A 17,037-nucleotide genomic window follows, 5' to 3' on the forward strand; every position below is an offset into this window, starting at 1 on the left:
AATGTCGGCAGTGCCTGACTCGCTCTAACTCTGGCGGCTACGTCCACGCCTTTAAAAATGCAGGAATTTCAGCCTTAAGCTAATTTAAACAGTTGAGATCTATAAAATTCAGCCCCAATAGAGTTATCAGGGACAAAAAATGAGGTCTAGGGACCAAAAGTATCTTGGTTCCAGCTGTTATTTCTGTGGTAAAGTCGTCGTTTTAACATGGAAAGGAAAAAGAAACTGTCATTGTACGCAGATGATGTCCTGGTTTATGAACGTCCTGTTCCACTATCATGTGATCATGAACGGGGAAATGAGCTCCAGAGACCAGAAGTGTCTTTGTAGCAGCTGTGAACGTGTTTGACATGGAGGTCTATGGGGATTGGTTCAGTTTAACATGGAGGTCTATGGGGATTGGTTCAGTTTAACATGGAGGTCTATGGGGATTGGTTCTTTAACATGGAGGTCTATGGGGATTGGTTCATTAACACAGAGGTCTATGGGGATTGGTTCATTTTAACATGGAGGTCTATGGGGATTGGTTCTTTAACATGGAGGTCTATGGGGATTGGTTCATTAACACAGAGGTCTATGGGGATTGGTTCATTTTAACATGGAGGTCTATGGGGATTGGTTCATTTTAACATGGAGGTCTATGGGGATTGGTTCATTTTAACATGGAGGTCTATGGGGATTGGTTCATTTTAACATGGAGGTCTATGGGGATTGGTTCAGTTTAACATGGAGGTCTATGGGGATTGGTTCAGTTTAACATGGAGGTCTATGGGGATTGGTTCAGTTTAACATGGAGGTCTATGGGGACTGGTTCAGTTTAACATGGAGGTCTATGGGGATTGGTTCATTTTAACATGGAGGTCTATGGGGATTGGTTCAGTTTAACATGGAGGTCTATGGGGATTGGTTCATTTTAACATGGAGGTCTATGGGGATTGGTTCATTTTAACATGGAGGTCTATGGGGATTGGTTCAGTTTAACATGGAGGTCTATGGGGATTGGTTCATTAACATGGAGGTCTATGGGGATTGGTTCATTAACATGGAGGTCTATGGGGATTGGTTCATTAACATGGAGGTCTATGGGGATTGGTTCATTAACATGGAGGTCTATGGGGATTGGTTCATTAACATGGAGGTCTATGGGGATTGGTTCAGTTTAACATGGAGGTCTATGGGGATTGGTTCAGTTTAACATGGAGGTCTATGGGGATTGGTTCATTAACATGGAGGTCTATGGGGATTGGTTCATTAACATGGAGGTCTATGGGGATTGGTTCAGTTTAACATGGAGGTCTATGGGGATTGGTTCATTAACATGGAGGTCTATGGGGACTGATTGGAGCCTGAAAAGAGTCCATTTGAGGAACTTCGGCGCCAGCTTCGTCTTTCAGAACCGGACGTTTCTGCTTGATCGTCATGTGACGTTGTGAAGTTCCACGTTTACAGGAGAACCACGATGGAAGTGGATCTTCCAGCTTCATAACCGTTATTTAGTGTTGTGTCTTAAAGCTGTTAGTGGATGATGATGATGATGAGGATGAGGAGGAACTGTGATTTGCGTTGATCGGATAAGATAGAGATAAGTTAGAGATCTACAGCCGTCCTGAGAGGATGTGCGTGTGATTAAGCCGAGGAACGACAGACAGATGTGGAGACGCCGTCTTGAAGGTGTTTCACAGCGACTCTCACGTCTGGGTTAAAGTTAGCGTGCGTTTTGTTTTCATACCACAACGACTGATGTTATCGCCGTCTGCCAGCGGTCTGCAGCTATTTTAGAGCCACGGAGAGGGGGGGGGGGGTACAGACGGACAGACAGGCTCTTGAAGGTGACATTGAGATGCTGTAGCTCTAGTGTGTGTGTGTGTGTGTGTGTGTGTGGGGACCACTCCTGGAAACTGGAAACTTTCTAAGGGCGTCTATTGTTTATCACACCCTGTTTACTCTGCTATTTTGTAATGCATGATTCAAGTGTGTGTGTGTGTGTGTGTGTGTGTGTGTGTGTGTGTGTGTGTGTGTGTGTGTGTGTGTGTGTGTGTGTGTGTGTGTGTGTGTGTGTGTGTGTGTGTGTGTGTGTGTGTGTGTGTGTGTGTGTGTGTGTGTGTGTGTGTGTGTGTGTGTGTGTGTGTGTGTGTGTGTGTGTGTGTTCTCAGTTCCTCCACACCCTTGTTTACATGTTAAAGCAGCTGTGATGTATGAGCAGCACATATGAACCTTGGACGTCTTCAGAAGTTTGTTTTTGTGTCGATCAGTTTTCAGTGTCCTCTAGGAGCATAAACGTGTGTTAAAGTGTCCTCTAGGAGCATAAACGTGTGCTAAAGTGTCCTCTAGGAGCATAAACGTGTGCTAAAGTGTCCTCTAGGAGCATAAACGTGTGTTAAAGTGTCCTCTAGGAGCATAAACGTGTGTTAAAGTGTCCTCTAGGAGCATAAACGTGTGTTAAAGTGTCCTCTAGGAGCATAAACGTGTGTTAAAGTGTCCTCTAGGAGCATAAACGTGTGCTAAAGTGTCCTCTAGGAGCATAAACGTGTGCTAAAGTGTCCTCTAGGAGCATAAACGTGTGTTAAACTGTCCTCTAGGAGCATAAACGTGTGCTGAAGTGTCCTCTAGGAGCATAAACGTGTGTTAAAGTGTCCGCTAGGAGTCTAAACATGTGTTAAAGTGTCCTCTAGGAGCATAAACGTGTGTTAAAGTGTCCTCTAGGAGCATAAACGTGTGTTAAACTGTCCTCTAGGAGCATAAACGTGTGCTAAAGTGTCCTCTAGGAGCATAAACGTGTGCTAAAGTGTCCTCTAGGAGCATAAACGTGTGCTAAAGTGTCCTCTAGGAGCATAAACGTGTGTTAAAGTGTCCTCTAGGAGCATAAACGTGTGCTAAAGTGTCCTCTAGGAGCATAAACGTGTGTTAAAGTGTCCTCTAGGAGCATAAACGTGTGTTAAAGTGTCCTCTAGGAGCATAAACGTGTGCTAAAGTGTCCTCTCGGAGCATAAACGTGTGTTAAAGTGTCCTCTAGGAGCATAAACGTGTGCTAAAGTGTCCTCTAGGGGCATAAACGTGTGTTAAAGTGTCCTCTAGGAGCACAAACGTGTGTTAAAGTGTCCTCTAGGAGCATAAACGTGTGCTAAAGTGTTCTCTAGGAGCATAAACGTGTGTTAAAGTGTCCTCTAGGAGCATAAACGTGTGCTAAAGTGTCCTCTAGGAGCATAAACGTGTGTTAAAGTGTCCTCTAGGAGCATAAACGTGTGCTAAAGTGTCCTCTAGGAGCATAAACGTGTGCTAAAGTGTCCTCTAGGAGCATAAACGTGTGTTAAAGTGTCCTCTAGGAGCATAAACGTGTGTTAAAGTGTCCTCTAGGAGCATAAACGTGTGCTAAAGTGTCCTCTCGGAGCATAAACGTGTGCTAAAGTGTCCTCTAGGAGCATAAACGTGTGCTAAAGTGTCCTCTAGGAGCATAAACGTGTGCTAAAGTGTCCTCTAGGAGCATAAACGTGTGTTAAAGTGTCCTCTAGGAGCATAAACGTGTGCTAAAGTGTTCTCTAGGAGCATAAACGTGTGTTAAAGTGTCCTCTAGGAGCATAAACGTGTGTTAAAGTGTCCTCTAGGAGCATAAATGTGTGCTAAAGTGTCCTCTAGGAGCATAAACGTGTGTTAAACTGTCCTCTAGGAGCATAAACGTGTGCTAAAGTGTCCTCTAGGAGCATAAACGTGTGTTAAAGTGTCCTCTAGGAGCATAAACGTGTGTTAAAGTGTCCTCTAGGAGCATAAACGTGTGTTAAAGTGTCCTCTAGGAGCATAAACGTGTGTTAAAGTGTCCTCTAGGAGCATAAACGTGTGTTAAAGTGTCCTCTAGGAGCATAAACGTGTGTTAAAGTGTCCTCTAGGAGCACAAACGTGTGTTAAAGTGTCCTCTAGGAGCATAAACGTGTGTTAAAGTGTCCTCTAGGAGCATAAACGTGTGTTAAAGTGTCCTCTAGGAGCATAAACGTGTGTTAAAGTGTCCTCTAGGAGCATAAACGTGTGTTAAAGTGTCCTCTAGGAGCATAAATGTGTGCTAAAGTGTCCTCTAGGAGCATAAACGTGTGTTAAACTGTCCTCTAGGAGCATAAACGTGTGCTAAAGTGTTCTCTAGGAGCATAAACGTGTGCTAAAGTGTCCTCTAGGAGCATAAACGTGTGCTAAAGTGTCCTCTAGGAGCATAAACGTGTGTTAAAGTGTCCTCTAGGAGCATAAACGTGTGTTAAAGTGTCCTCTAGGAGCATAAACGTGTGTTAAAGTGTCCTCTAGGAGCATAAACGTGTGTTAAAGTGTCCTCTAGGAGCATAAACGTGTGCTAAAGTGTCCTCTAGGAGCATAAACGTGTGTTAAAGTGTCCTCTAGGAGCATAAACGTGTGCTAAAGTGTCCTCTAGGAGCATAAACGTGTGTTAAAGTGTCCTCTAGGAGCATAAACGTGTGCTAAAGTGTCCTCTAGGAGCATAAACGTGTGCTAAAGTGTCCTCTAGGAGCATAAACGTGTGTTAAAGTGTCCTCTAGGAGCATAAACGTGTGTTAAAGTGTCCTCTAGGAGCACAAACGTGTGTTAAAGTGTCCTCTAGGAGCATAAACGTGTGTTAAAGTGTCCTCCAGGAGCATAAACGTGTGCTAAAGTGTCCTCTAGAAGCATAAACGTGTGTTAAAGTGTCCTCTAGGAGCATAAACGTGTGTTAAAGTGTCCTCTAGGAGCATAAACGTGTGTTAAAGTGTCCTCTAGGAGCATAAACGTGTGCTAAAGTGTCCTCTAGGAGCATAAACGTGTGTTAAAGTGTCCTCTAGGAGCATAAACGTGTGCTAAAGTGTCCTCTAGGAGCATAAACGTGTGCTAAAGTGTCCTCTAGGAGCATAAACGTGTGTTAAAGTGTCCTCTAGGAGCATAAACGTGTGTTAAAGTGTCCTCTAGGAGCACAAACGTGTGTTAAAGTGTCCTCTAGGAGCATAAACGTGTGTTAAAGTGTCCTCCAGGAGCATAAACGTGTGCTAAAGTGTCCTCTAGAAGCATAAACGTGTGTTAAAGTGTCCTCTAGGAGCACAAACGTGTGCTAAAGTGTCCTCTAGGAGCATAAACGTGTGTTAAAGTGTCCTCCAGGAGCATAAACGTGTGCTAAAGTGTCCTCTAGGAGCATAAACAAGTGTTAAAGTGTCCTCTAGGAGCATAAACGTGTGCTAAAGTGTCCTCTAGGAGCATAAACGTGTGCTAAAGTGTAAAGCCTCGGTTCAGTCTGAAGTGAAACAGAGAAACTTGATGATGTTCAGGTGAGGACTTGTTTTCAGACGCTGCTGAACCTCCGTATCAGCACATCAGGGGTGTGTGTGTGTGTGTGTGTGTGTGTGTGTGTGTGTGTGTGTGTGTGTGTGTGTGTGTGTGTGTGTGTGTGTGTGTGTGTGTGTGTGTGTGTGTGTGTGTGTGTGTGTGTGTGTGTGTGTGTGTGTGTGTGTGTGTGTGTGTGTGTGTGTGTGTGTGTGTGTGTGTGTGTGTGTGTGTGTGTGTGTGTGTGTGTGTGTGTGTGTGTGTGTGTGTGTGTGTGTGTGTGTGTGTGTATAAACAGAATAAAGGAGTCAGGGCTGTTTGTACCTGCATCTCTATGTATTTACACACACGTACCTGTGTGTGTGTGTGTGTGTGTGTGTGAACAGGTCGAGCTGTAGTTTCATCCGTTTTAAATAAAAAAATCACGTTTATTTGTAACTAGATTTTTCGGTTCCTCTTCTCTCTCCGTTGTGTTGTATTCTTTTATGCAACGTTCTCTCCTGCAGAACCCGTCTGAAGGGAACTGTTGGGTCCAAACACAGGGATGAAGGTTCTCTGGCGCTATGTGATGATTTCACCATAAGAGCCTTTCTCGTCCTCATGGTCCTCATGGTTCTCATGGTTCTCTTGGTTCTCATGGTTCCCTTGTTCTCATGGTTCCCTTGTTCTTTTGGTCCTCATGGTTCTCTTGGTCCTCATGGTTCTTTTGGTCCTCATGGTTCTCTTGGTCCTCATGGTTCCCTTGTTCTCATGGTTCCCATGGTTCTCATGGTTCTCTTGGTCCTCATGGTTCCCTTGGTTCTCTTGGTCCTCATGGTTCCCTTGGTTCTCTTGGTCCTCATGGTTCTCATGGTTCTCTTGGTCCTCATGGTTCTCTTGGTTCTCTTGGTTCTCTTGGATCTCTCGTTCTCTTGGTTCTCTTGGTTCTCTTGGTACTCATGGTTCTCTTGGTCCTCATGGTTCTCTTGGTCCTCATGGTTCTCTTGGTCCTCATGGTTCTCTTGGTACTCATGGTTCTCTTGGTCCTCATGGTCCTCATGGTTCTCTTGGTCCTCTTGGTCTTCATGGTTCTTTTGGTCCTCATGGTTCTCTTGGTCCTCATGGTTCTCTTGGTCCTCATGGTTCTCTTGGTACTCATGGTTCTCTTGGTCCTCATGGTCCTCATGGTTCTCTTGGTCCTCTTGGTCTTCATGGTTCTTTTGGTCCTCATGGTTCTCTTGGTCCTCATGGTTCTCCTGGTCCTCTTGGTCTTCATGGTTCTTTTGGTCCTCATGGTTCTCTTGGTCCTCATGGTTCTCCTGGTCCTCTTGGTCTTCATGGTTCTTTTGGTCCTCATGGTTCTCTTGGTCCTCATGGTTCTCCTGGTCCTCTTGGTCTTCATGGTTCTTTTGGTCCTCATGGTTCTCTTGGTCCTCATGGTTCTCATGGTCCTCATGGTTCTCTTGGTCCTCATGGTTCTCTTGGTCCTCATGGTTCTCTTGGTCCTCATGGTTCTCTTGGTCCTCATGGTTCTCTTGGTCCTCATGGTTCTCTTGGTTCTCTTGGTCCTCATGGTCCTCATGGTTCTCTTGGTCCTCATGGTTCTCTTGGTCCTCATGGTTCTCTTGGTCCTCATGGTTCTCTTGGTTCTCTTGGTCCTCATGGTTCTCTTGGTTCTCTTGGTTCTCATGGTTCTCATGGTTCTCTTGGTTCTCATGGTTCTCTTGGTCCTCTTGGTCCTCTCGGTTCTCTTGGTCCTCATGGTTCTCTTGGTTCTCTTGGTCCTCATGGTTCTCTTGGTTCTCTTGGTCCTCATGGTTCCCTTGGTCCTCTCCTTCTCTTGGTACTCTCATTCTCCTGGTCCTCATGGTTCTCTTGTTCTCATGGTTCTCTGTTGGTAAATCATTCCGTCCCAAGAGTCTCATCTTCAACCTCTTGTCCCTGTCGGGGTCGCGGGGGTGCTGGAGCCGATCCCAGCTGACATGGGGCGTGAGGCGGGGTCCACCCTGGACAGGACGCCAGTCTATCACAGGACACATAGAGACGAACAGAGACAGACAACCATTCACACCTACGGGTGATTTAGAGTCATCAATGAACCCAACACCTGCACGTCTTTGGACTGTGGGAGGAAACCGGAGAACCCGGAGAAAACCCACGCACACACGGGGACAACATGCAAACTCCACATAGAAGGGCCCCAGCCGGGATTCAAACCCACGCAGACACGGGGAGAACATGCAAACGCCACACAGAAGGGCCCCAGCTGGGATTCAAACCTGGAACCCTCTCGCTGTGAGTCGACACTGCTATCCACCGTTCCGCCCCTGTCCCAAGAGTCTCTGTACACAAACATGCCGTGATGCGTTCAGGAGCGCCTGACCTCCCTTTGACTCTCTGCTGATTGTCGTCTTCATGCGTTCTGGCTTCTCACGGGAGCGGATCTGAGGATCAGCGGGATAAACCTCAGCGCCACAGGAGCACGGACGACCTGCAGCATCAAACACCCTCCGTTCTGCTCGGCTGGAGGACGAGAAAGTTCTCTTATCTCTCGCACGATGACGCGATTATCAGGAGACGTGTGTGTGTGTGTGTGTGTGTGTGTGTGTGTGTGTGTGTGTGTGTGTGTGTGTGTGTGTGTGTGTGTGTGTGTGTGTGTGTGTGTGTGTGTGTGTGTGTGTGTGTGTGTGTGTGTGTGTGTGTGTGTGTGTGTGTGTGTGTGTGTGTGTGTGTGTGTGTGTGTGTGTGTGTGTGTGTGTGTGTGTGTGTGTGTGTGTGTGTGTGTCTGGACCCACGCGGAGCAGAAGAGCTGTTGTGAAATCACAGCTGCTGTTGAGAGAAAACTGGACTCTGATCGTTTCTCAGGAACAAATAAATAAACTCAGTGAAGACGTTCGGAGCGTTGCTGCGTCACGTCTTTGCTTCTGTAGAAGAAGAGTTATTATTATAATTACAGGAAACAAGACCTCCAACAGTCACTGAGGAGGACTGCACCATCCTGAGTCAACCCACAACATCACAGAGGGATGCAAAATGACTAAAAATAGATGCAAAACCAGCACAAAAAGATGCAAAATGACTCAAAATAGATGCAAAACCACCACAAAAAGATGCAAAATGACTCAAAATAGATGCAAAACCAGCACAAAAAGATTCAAAATGACAAAAAATTGATGCAAAACCACCACAAAAAGATGCAAAATTACTAGAAAAAGGTGCAAAACCACCACAAAAAGATGCAAAATGACTAAAAATAGATGCAAAACCAGCACAAAAAGATGCAAAATGACTCAAAATAGATGCAAAACCAGCACAAAAAGATTCAAAATGACAAAAAATTGATGCAAAACCACCACAAAAAGATGCAAAATGACTAGAAAAAGGTGCAAAACCACCACAAAAAGATGCAAAATGACTAAAAATAGATGCAAAACCAGCACAAAAAGATGCAAAATGACTAAAAATAGATGCAAAACCACCACAAAAAGATGCAAAATGACTAAAAATAGATGCAAAACCACCACAAAAAGATGCAAAATGACTAAAAATAGATGCAAAACCACCACAAAAAGATGCAAAATGACTAAAAACAGATGCAAAACATCACAAAAAGATGCAAAATGACTAAAAATAGATGTAAAACCACCACAAAGACGTAGGGGGCCCCTCACAGGTTTGTGCCCGGGGGCCCGTTGGATCAGAACACGTCCCTGGATCTGAACTCAGACAGTTAACTGTGCGTGTGTGTGTGTGTGTGTTTAAGGTGAAGAGAAGGACGCAGTGATGACAGACGTCATTAAACCCTGATCATGTAACCTGTGTGTGTGTGTGTGCGCGTGTTTGTGTGTGTGTGTGTGTGTGTGCATGTGTGCGTGCATGTGTGTGTGTGTTGCTGCAGGGTCCAGTAAACAAACCTCACATTAGTTTCTAAACGGAGCCTTTAAGAGTGAAAAACAGGCGTTAGCTCGATGCTAACACGTAATGGGAATCACCATTAACACGCTAACGGAAACAAACTACAAACAGTCTCTATAGGAACGAGCTGCAGCAGAAGGAACCCAAGAATGTGAAGGCAGAGCTCCGATTACACACACACACACACACACACACACACACACACACACACACACACACACACACACACACACACCTGAGCAGGTAAACTGTGACTCAGCAGCTTCAGTTTCAGTCACAGAGTTCGACGTGAGGCGTTCAGGTGCTTATATGAGCGTGAGGCGTTCAGGTGCTTGCTTAAATCAGTGTGATGCGTTCAGGTGCTTATATGAGCGTGAGGCGTTCAGGTGCTTAAATGAGCGTGAGGCGTTCAGGTGCTTAAATGAGCGTGAGGCGTTCAGGTGCTTAAATGAGCGTGAAGCGTTCAGGTGCTTATATGAGCGTGAGGCGTTCAGGTGCTTATATGAGCGTGAGGCGTTCAGGTGCTTAAATGAGCGTGAGGCGTTCAGGAGCTTTAATGACAGTGAGGCGTTCAGGTGCTTAAATGAGCGTGAGGCGTTCAGGTGCCTGCTTAAATGAGCGTGAGGCGTTCAGGTGCTCAAATGACCGTGAGGCGTTCAGGTGCTTAAATCAGTGTGATGCTTTCAGGTGCTTGCTTAAATGAGTGTGATGCGTTCAGGTGCTTTAATGAGCATGAGGCGTTCGGGTGCTTATATGAGCGTGAGGCGTTCGGGTGCTTATATGAGCGTGAGGCGTTCAGGTGTTTGCTTAAATCAGTGTGATGCGTTCAGGTGTTTCAATGAGCGTGAGGCGTTCAGGTGTTTCAATGAGCGTGAGGCGTTCAGGTGCTTAAATGAGCGTGAGGCGTTCAGGTGCTTGCTTAAATCAGTGTGATGCGTTCAGGTGCTTAAATGAGTGTGATGCGTTCATGTGCTTTAATGAGCGTGAGGCGTTCAGGAGCTTTAATGAGCGTGAGGCGTTCAGGTGCTTAAATGAGCGTGAGGCGTTCAGGTGCTTAAATGAGCGTGAGGCGTTCAGGTGCTTAAATGAGCGTGAGGCGTTCAGGTGCTTGCTTAAATCAGTGTGATGCGTTCAGGTGCTTAAATCAGTGTGATGCGTTCAGGTGCTTATATGAGCGTGAGGCGTTCAGGTGCTTAAATGAGCGTGAGGCGTTCAGGTGCTTAAATGAGCGTGAGGCGTTCAGGAGCTTTAATGACAGTGAGGCGTTCAGGTGCTAAAATGAGCGTGAGGCGTTCAGGTGCCTGCTTATATGAGCGTGAGGCATTCAGGTGCTTTAATGAGCGTGTGGCGTTCAGGTGTTTTAATGAGTGTGGGACATTCAGGTACTAAAATGATCGGGAGGCATTCAGGTGCTTGCTTAAATCAGTGTGATGCGTTCAGGTGCTTAAATGAGCGTGAGGCGCTCAGGTGCTTAAATGAGCGTGAGGCATTCAGGTGCTTTAATGAGCGTGTGGCGTTCAGGTGTTTTAATGAGTGTGGGACATTCAGGTACTAAAATGATCGGGAGGCATTCAGGTGCTTGCTTAAATGAGCGTGAGGCGTTCGGGTGCTTATATGAGCGTGAGGCGTTCGGGTGCTTATATGAGCGTGAGGCGTTCGGGTGCTTATATGAGCGTGAGGCGTTCAGGTGTTTGCTTAAATCAGTGTGATGCGTTCAGGTGTTTCAATGAGCGTGAGGCGTTCAGGTGTTTCAATGAGCGTGAGGCGTTCAGGTGCTTAAATGAGCGTGAGGCGTTCAGGTGCTTGCTTAAATCAGTGTGATGCGTTCAGGTGCTTAAATGAGTGTGATGCGTTCATGTGCTTTAATGAGCGTGAGGCGTTCAGGAGCTTTAATGAGCGTGAGGCGTTCAGGTGCTTAAATGAGCGTGAGGCGTTCAGGTGCTTAAATGAGCGTGAGGCGTTCAGGTGCTTAAATGAGCGTGAGGCGTTCAGGTGCTTGCTTAAATCAGTGTGATGCGTTCAGGTGCTTAAATCAGTGTGATGCGTTCAGGTGCTTATATGAGCGTGAGGCGTTCAGGTGCTTAAATGAGCGTGAGGCGTTCAGGTGCTTAAATGAGCGTGAGGCGTTCAGGAGCTTTAATGACAGTGAGGCGTTCAGGTGCTTAAATGAGCGTGAGGCGTTCAGGTGCCTGCTTAAATGAGCGTGAGGCGTTCAGGTGCTTATATGAGCGTGAGGCATTCAGGTGCTTTAATGAGCGTGTGGCGTTCAGGTGTTTTAATGAGTGTGGGACATTCAGGTACTAAAATGATCGGGAGGCATTCAGGTGCTTGCTTAAATCAGTGTGATGCGTTCAGGTGCTTATATGAGCGTGAGGCGTTCAGGTGCTTAAATGAGCGTGAGGCGTTCGGGTGCTTATATGAGCGTGAGGCGTTCAGGTGTTTGCTTAAATCAGTGTGATGCGTTCAGGTGTTTCAATGAGCGTGAGGCGTTCAGGTGTTTCAATGAGCGTGAGGCGTTCAGGTGCTTAAATGAGCGTGAGGCGTTCAGGTGCTTGCTTAAATCAGTGTGATGCGTTCAGGTGCTTAAATGAGTGTGATGCGTTCATGTGCTTTAATGAGCGTGAGGCGTTCAGGAGCTTTAATGAGCGTGAGGCGTTCAGGTGCCTGCTTAAATGAGCGTGAGGCGTTCAGGTGCCTGCTTAAATGAGCGTGAGGCGTTCAGGTGCTTAAATGAGCGTGAGGCGTTCAGGTGCCTGCTTAAATGAGCGTGAGGCGTTCAGGTGCTTAAATGACCGTGAGGCGCTCAGGTGCTTAAATGACCGTGAGGCGTTCAGGTGCTTAAATCAGTGTGATGCTTTCAGGTGCTTATATGAGCGTGAGGCGTTCAGGTGCTTAAATGAGCGTGAGGCGTTCAGGAGCTTTAATGACAGTGAGGCGTTCAGGTGCTTAAATGAGCGTGAGGCGTTCAGGTGCCTGCTTTAATGAGCGTGAGGCGTTCAGGTGCTTAAATGACCGTGAGGCGTTCAGGTGCTTAAATGAGCGTGAGGCGTTCAGGTGCCTGCTTTAATGAGCGTGAGGCGTTCAGGTGCTTTAATGAGCGTGAGGTGTTCAGGTGCTTATATGAACGTGGGACGTTCAGGTGCTTAAATGAACGTGGGACGTTCAGGTGCTTAAATGACTGTGAAGCGTTCAGGTGCTTAAATGAACGTGGGACGTTCAGGTGCTTATATGAGCGTGAGACGTTCAGGTGCTTATATGAACGTGGGACGTTCAGGTGCTGAAATGAACGCAGCTGGAACAGATTTCCTCTGAAGGCTGAAGCTGAACAATAAGAGCTGTGTTTCTGTGACCGGCGTGTGTGTGTGTGTGTGTGTGTGTGTGTGTGTGTGTGTGTGTGTGTGTGTGTGTGTGTGTGTGTGTGTGTGTGTGTGTGTGTGTGTGTGTGTTCTCCAATGTCGTCTGGTTTAAAGGTGCTCAAAGTGCTGAGCTATCACTTTACAGTGGCCACACCCTGTTGTGTGTGTGTGTGTGTGTGTGTGTCTGTGTTAGAGTGTGTGTGTGTGTGTGTGTCTGTGTTAGAGTGTGTGTGTGTGTGTGTGTGTGTGCGCGCCCTAGAGAGAGGTTTTATTTTGAAAGGGCAGCCCTCCCCTCTGCTGCTGAAGCATGAGATATCACTTTGTGTGTGTGTGTGTGTGTGTACCTGTGTGTGTGTGTGTGTGTGTGTGTGTGTGTGTGTGTGTGTGTGTGTGTGTGTGTGTGTGTGTGTGTGTGTGTGTGTGTGTGTGTGTGTGTGTGTGTGTGTGTGTCAGGATTAATACTTTAACGCTGAAGTTACAGTAAAAAAATCTGAATATTGAAAAAGGTGAAAATGTGTATGTATCAAAAAGCTGAATGCTCAAAGGCACCTCGGCAGAACTGCCACCTCCTCACTCTTACAGGGACTCGAACCAGCGCACTGAAGTGCAGAGAGGGTTGGCTGTGCAGAGAGACACAGATGTAAGAACATGTAAAGCTCATGTTTGATGATTGTTAATGTTCCGTGTTTCCTGCGTCAGTCCTGGAGATCCTGCAGCTGGTGAAGAGGCGGGACCTGCTGCTGGCCGACACCCACATCCTGGAGCTGGAGCAGGAGTGCAGCCAGTCCTCCGCCGCCGAGCAGCCGGAGGACGCCACCAGCCCCGGCGTCAAAGACGGCGGGCGCAGGAAGGCCAAGGACGTGGAGCTGCTGTACGAGGAGCTGCAGAAGGAGCTGTGGGCCGTGGTCAGGGAGTCCCTGAGGGCCCCGACCGCGGGGCCCAATCTGGGCCTGGTGGTGCAGGTGAGCGCTGCCGCCGGTGTAAGGTACGAGCTAACGGGGGCCCGGGTCACCTCACCGGTCCGTCCGTCTGTGTGCAGGTGCTGCAGCAGGAGGAGCAGGTGGATAAAGAGTGGGCCCTGGGTGAGACCGCGGCCCCCGGGGGCCCGAGGCCCCGCTCTCTGAAGAAGAGGTGGAGGGAGGCGGTGGAGGCGGCCGCCGACGGCTCTCTGCCTCAGAGGGCCGAGTTCACGGCCGGGGAGCTGGACGGGTACCTGGACCGGCTCCGAGCCCGGGTGGTGGAGGACCTGGGGGCCGCCAAGAGGAACGTGGTGTCCATCTACCCTGAGGAGTACCAGCCCTTCCAGGTGAGACAGGACGGGACCACCTGGAGGACCTTAGGCCCTATTAACGTGGAGACCAGATGAAGCTCAAAATGGGCGACTCCATCCTGGCAGCATCACGACTGCAAGCTACCAAGCTAGCAAAGGCTAACATGCTAGGCTAACAAGCTAGCTAGACTATTTTGCAGAGGAGGAAAGTTGAGACAGAGTTTTTACAGAGTTCAGAATATTTTGTCATTTTAAGACAAAAGTCTGAATATTTTACTAGAAAAAAGTTCAAAGTTAATTTCAGGCCGAGTTGCACCAGCAGCTAACTGAAGCTCTGACTTTAGCATCAGTGCTAACGACAGAACTGTGAGAGATTATTTTCTCGACTGTCGATAAATAATAATGTTCAAAAAATAATACTAAAATTTCCCTCACTAGAGAAAAACCTTTAGTCCAGTTCACAGCAACTTGCAGCTAACATTAGCATAAAACATTAGCATAAAACATTAGCATAAAAAATAAGCAGCTAAAATTAGCATAGAAAATAAGCAGCTAACATTAGCAGCTAACATTAGCATAAAACATAAGCTGCTTACATAAGCTGCTTAAGCCACAGCCGCCCGCAGCGGCTGTGGCTTGGTGGAAGAGTGGGTCGTCCTCTTTTCGAGATATTGGTGGTTCGATCCCCATCTCCCCCTGGTCGACATGTCGAAGTGTCCTTGGGCAAGACACTGAACCCTGAATTGCTCCCTGTGCTGCGCATGGGTGTGTAAATGTGGTGTGAATGGTTAGACCAGATTAGATGGTCTGTAGATGTTCACTGCATCAGTGTGAATGTCTGTGTGAATGGGTGAATGTGACAAACACTGTGAAGCACCTTGAGTAGCCAGAAGATTAGAAAGGCGCTTTATAAGAACAAGTCCATTTACCATTTACCATTAGCAGATAACATTAGCGGAAGAACCTTAGCAGCTAATATTAGCAGAAATCATTAGCAGATAACATTAGCGGAAGAACCTTAGCAGCTAATATTAGCAGAAATCATTAGCAGATAACATTCGCTGCTTACATTAGCGGTTAACACTAGCAACTAACATTAGCAGATAACATTAGCAGATTAGATTCACAGATAACATTAGTGGAAGAACATTAGCATAAAAGATAAGCAGAAAACATAAGCAGCTTACATTAGCAGAAAACATTAGCTGCTAACATTAGCGGATAACATTAGCAGATTAGATTCACAGACAACATTAGTGGAAGAACATTAGCAGCTAACATTAGCACATAAGATTCACAGCTAACATTAGCACATAAGATTCACAGCTAACATTAGCGGATAACATTAGCAGAAAACATTAGCAGCTAACATTAGCAGCTAATATTAGCCTCTAAGCAGCCCCGTACAGATGCAGAACTTTACATCTTAATATCATTTCTGTAACGTTTACGACGGGGCACCGGTCGGTGTTGGCGCCTCCTGTGGTCACTCGGTGAACTGGTGACCTCGTTTCTAACCTTCGACCTTTCAGGTGTACGTGCAGAGCTACCATCAGGCGGTTGCTAGGCGACTGGAGGCCATCACCGACAACCAGCTGGAGATCACGGACATCTACTCGCTGCTGGACTGGCTGCACAACATCTACAACAGGTACACGGACATCAAGTCCACGACCACGAGTCACACAACACCGGGTCAAACGCTGCTCGCCGGTTTGAATCTGGATCTGTTTGAGTCCATGACCAAAGAACCTTCATCTGGTGTGTGTGTGTGTGTGTGTGTGTGTGTGTGTGTGTGTGTGTGTGTGTGTGTGTGTGTGTGTGTGTGTGTGTGTGTGTGTGTGTGTGTGTGTGTGTGTGTGTGTGTGTGTGTGTGTGTGTGTGTGTGTGTGTGTGTGTGTGTGTGTGTGTGTGTGTGTCAGGGACGTCCTGGGGACCGTGTGCATCACCTCCCCCTTCAGTCGCTCTCAGCTGACGCCTCTGCTGCCGTCAGAGACCGTGGAGCGTCTGGAGCTCGACTGTCTCAACTCCGTCAGGGTGAGACGCACTTTCAACGTCCTGCGCCCGCTGAGCGCCGGGCGGCAGAGGGACACGCAGATCCACTGTTTATCGGGTCGGTCCACGGTCCAGGACCAGATCTGGACCTGGACCCAAGTCTGACGTCGGGGTTCATCATTGTTTTATCTATGTTTTCATTTTGTTAGCAATTAATTTGTCTGCAGGAAACAGGAAGCAGGAACAGGAAGCAGGAAGTGGCGCCTCTAACTCTGCTCTGATTGGTCGTTTCAGGCCAAAGTGACGACGGAGCTGAGTCAGGTCCTGGACGAGGAGGAGCGCCGCTGGATGGAGACGCTGCACATCGAGGAGTACCACGTCGCTCTGGCCAAGACCATCATCCAGGTACGCCCCGCCCCCGTCACCACGGTTACCACTGTCACCACGGTCGCCATGGTCACCACGGTTACTACGGTTACTACGGTTACCCTGGTGTTTGCGTAAATCAAAGGTTGATGAATCGGAGTCAAGCGTTACGTAAAAAGGGGGATTCTGTCTCGTCAAAGTCAACACCGAGCACTTCCTGACCTCGCACGCACGCACACACACACTGTGTCTGTGTGTGTGTGTGTGTGTGTGTGTGTGTGTGTGTGTGTGTGTGTGTGTGTGTGTGTGTGTGTGTGTGTGTGTGTGTGTGTGTGTGTGTGTGTGTGTGTGTGTGTGTGTGTGTGTGTGTGTGTGTGTGCGTGCGTGTGTGTGTGTGAACGAGCATGAGACTGCAACAGTTAGTATGTCGGTATAAAGTTACTCATCATCACACAGGACACCATAAAGACACATTAACCATTAAACAAGACACACACACACACACACACACGCACACACAGACACAGACACACACACACACACACACACACACACTGAACGAGCTGCTGCCCTCTGGTGGCCACAGAAGGTAAAAGCTCCTCCAGTGAAATAAAGCGGTGAAGAGGACGCAGAGTGAACCGAGTGTCCCTGAACGCAGCACCAGCCTCCACACACACACACACACACACACACACCTCACACACACACACACTCTGTTCTGTTATGAAACATATGAAACTTTGAGCTGCATCACGGTAAAGTCAGCACTTCCTGTGCAGATGTTTCACATTAAAAGCCTCACAGACGTAAAACGCACATGGGAGAAGTTAGTGACGCTGCAGCTCGACTCCTCACGTCTGATGATCTGTTTTC

At 47.5% G+C, this 17,037-nt stretch overlaps 1 protein-coding gene across 1 annotated transcript in view; it reads left to right on the forward strand.

Annotated features, from left to right (window-relative positions):
• exoc3l2b (exocyst complex component 3-like 2b) overlaps window positions 1-17,037 on the forward strand; it is a 46,350-nt gene that overhangs the window by 23,887 nt on the left and 5,426 nt on the right. The window contains exons 4-8 of the mRNA XM_083913986.1: window positions 13,233-13,495; window positions 13,573-13,839; window positions 15,336-15,454; window positions 15,726-15,840; window positions 16,093-16,203. Coding sequence (XP_083770112.1) covers window positions 13,233-13,495; window positions 13,573-13,839; window positions 15,336-15,454; window positions 15,726-15,840; window positions 16,093-16,203 — 875 coding nt within the window. The remainder of the gene's footprint in view (window positions 1-13,232; window positions 13,496-13,572; window positions 13,840-15,335; window positions 15,455-15,725; window positions 15,841-16,092; window positions 16,204-17,037) is intronic.

The sequence above is a fragment of the Echiichthys vipera genome, assembly GCF_963691815.1.
Source record: "Echiichthys vipera genome assembly, chromosome: 5".
Lineage (NCBI taxonomy): Eukaryota > Metazoa > Chordata > Actinopteri > Perciformes > Trachinidae > Echiichthys > Echiichthys vipera.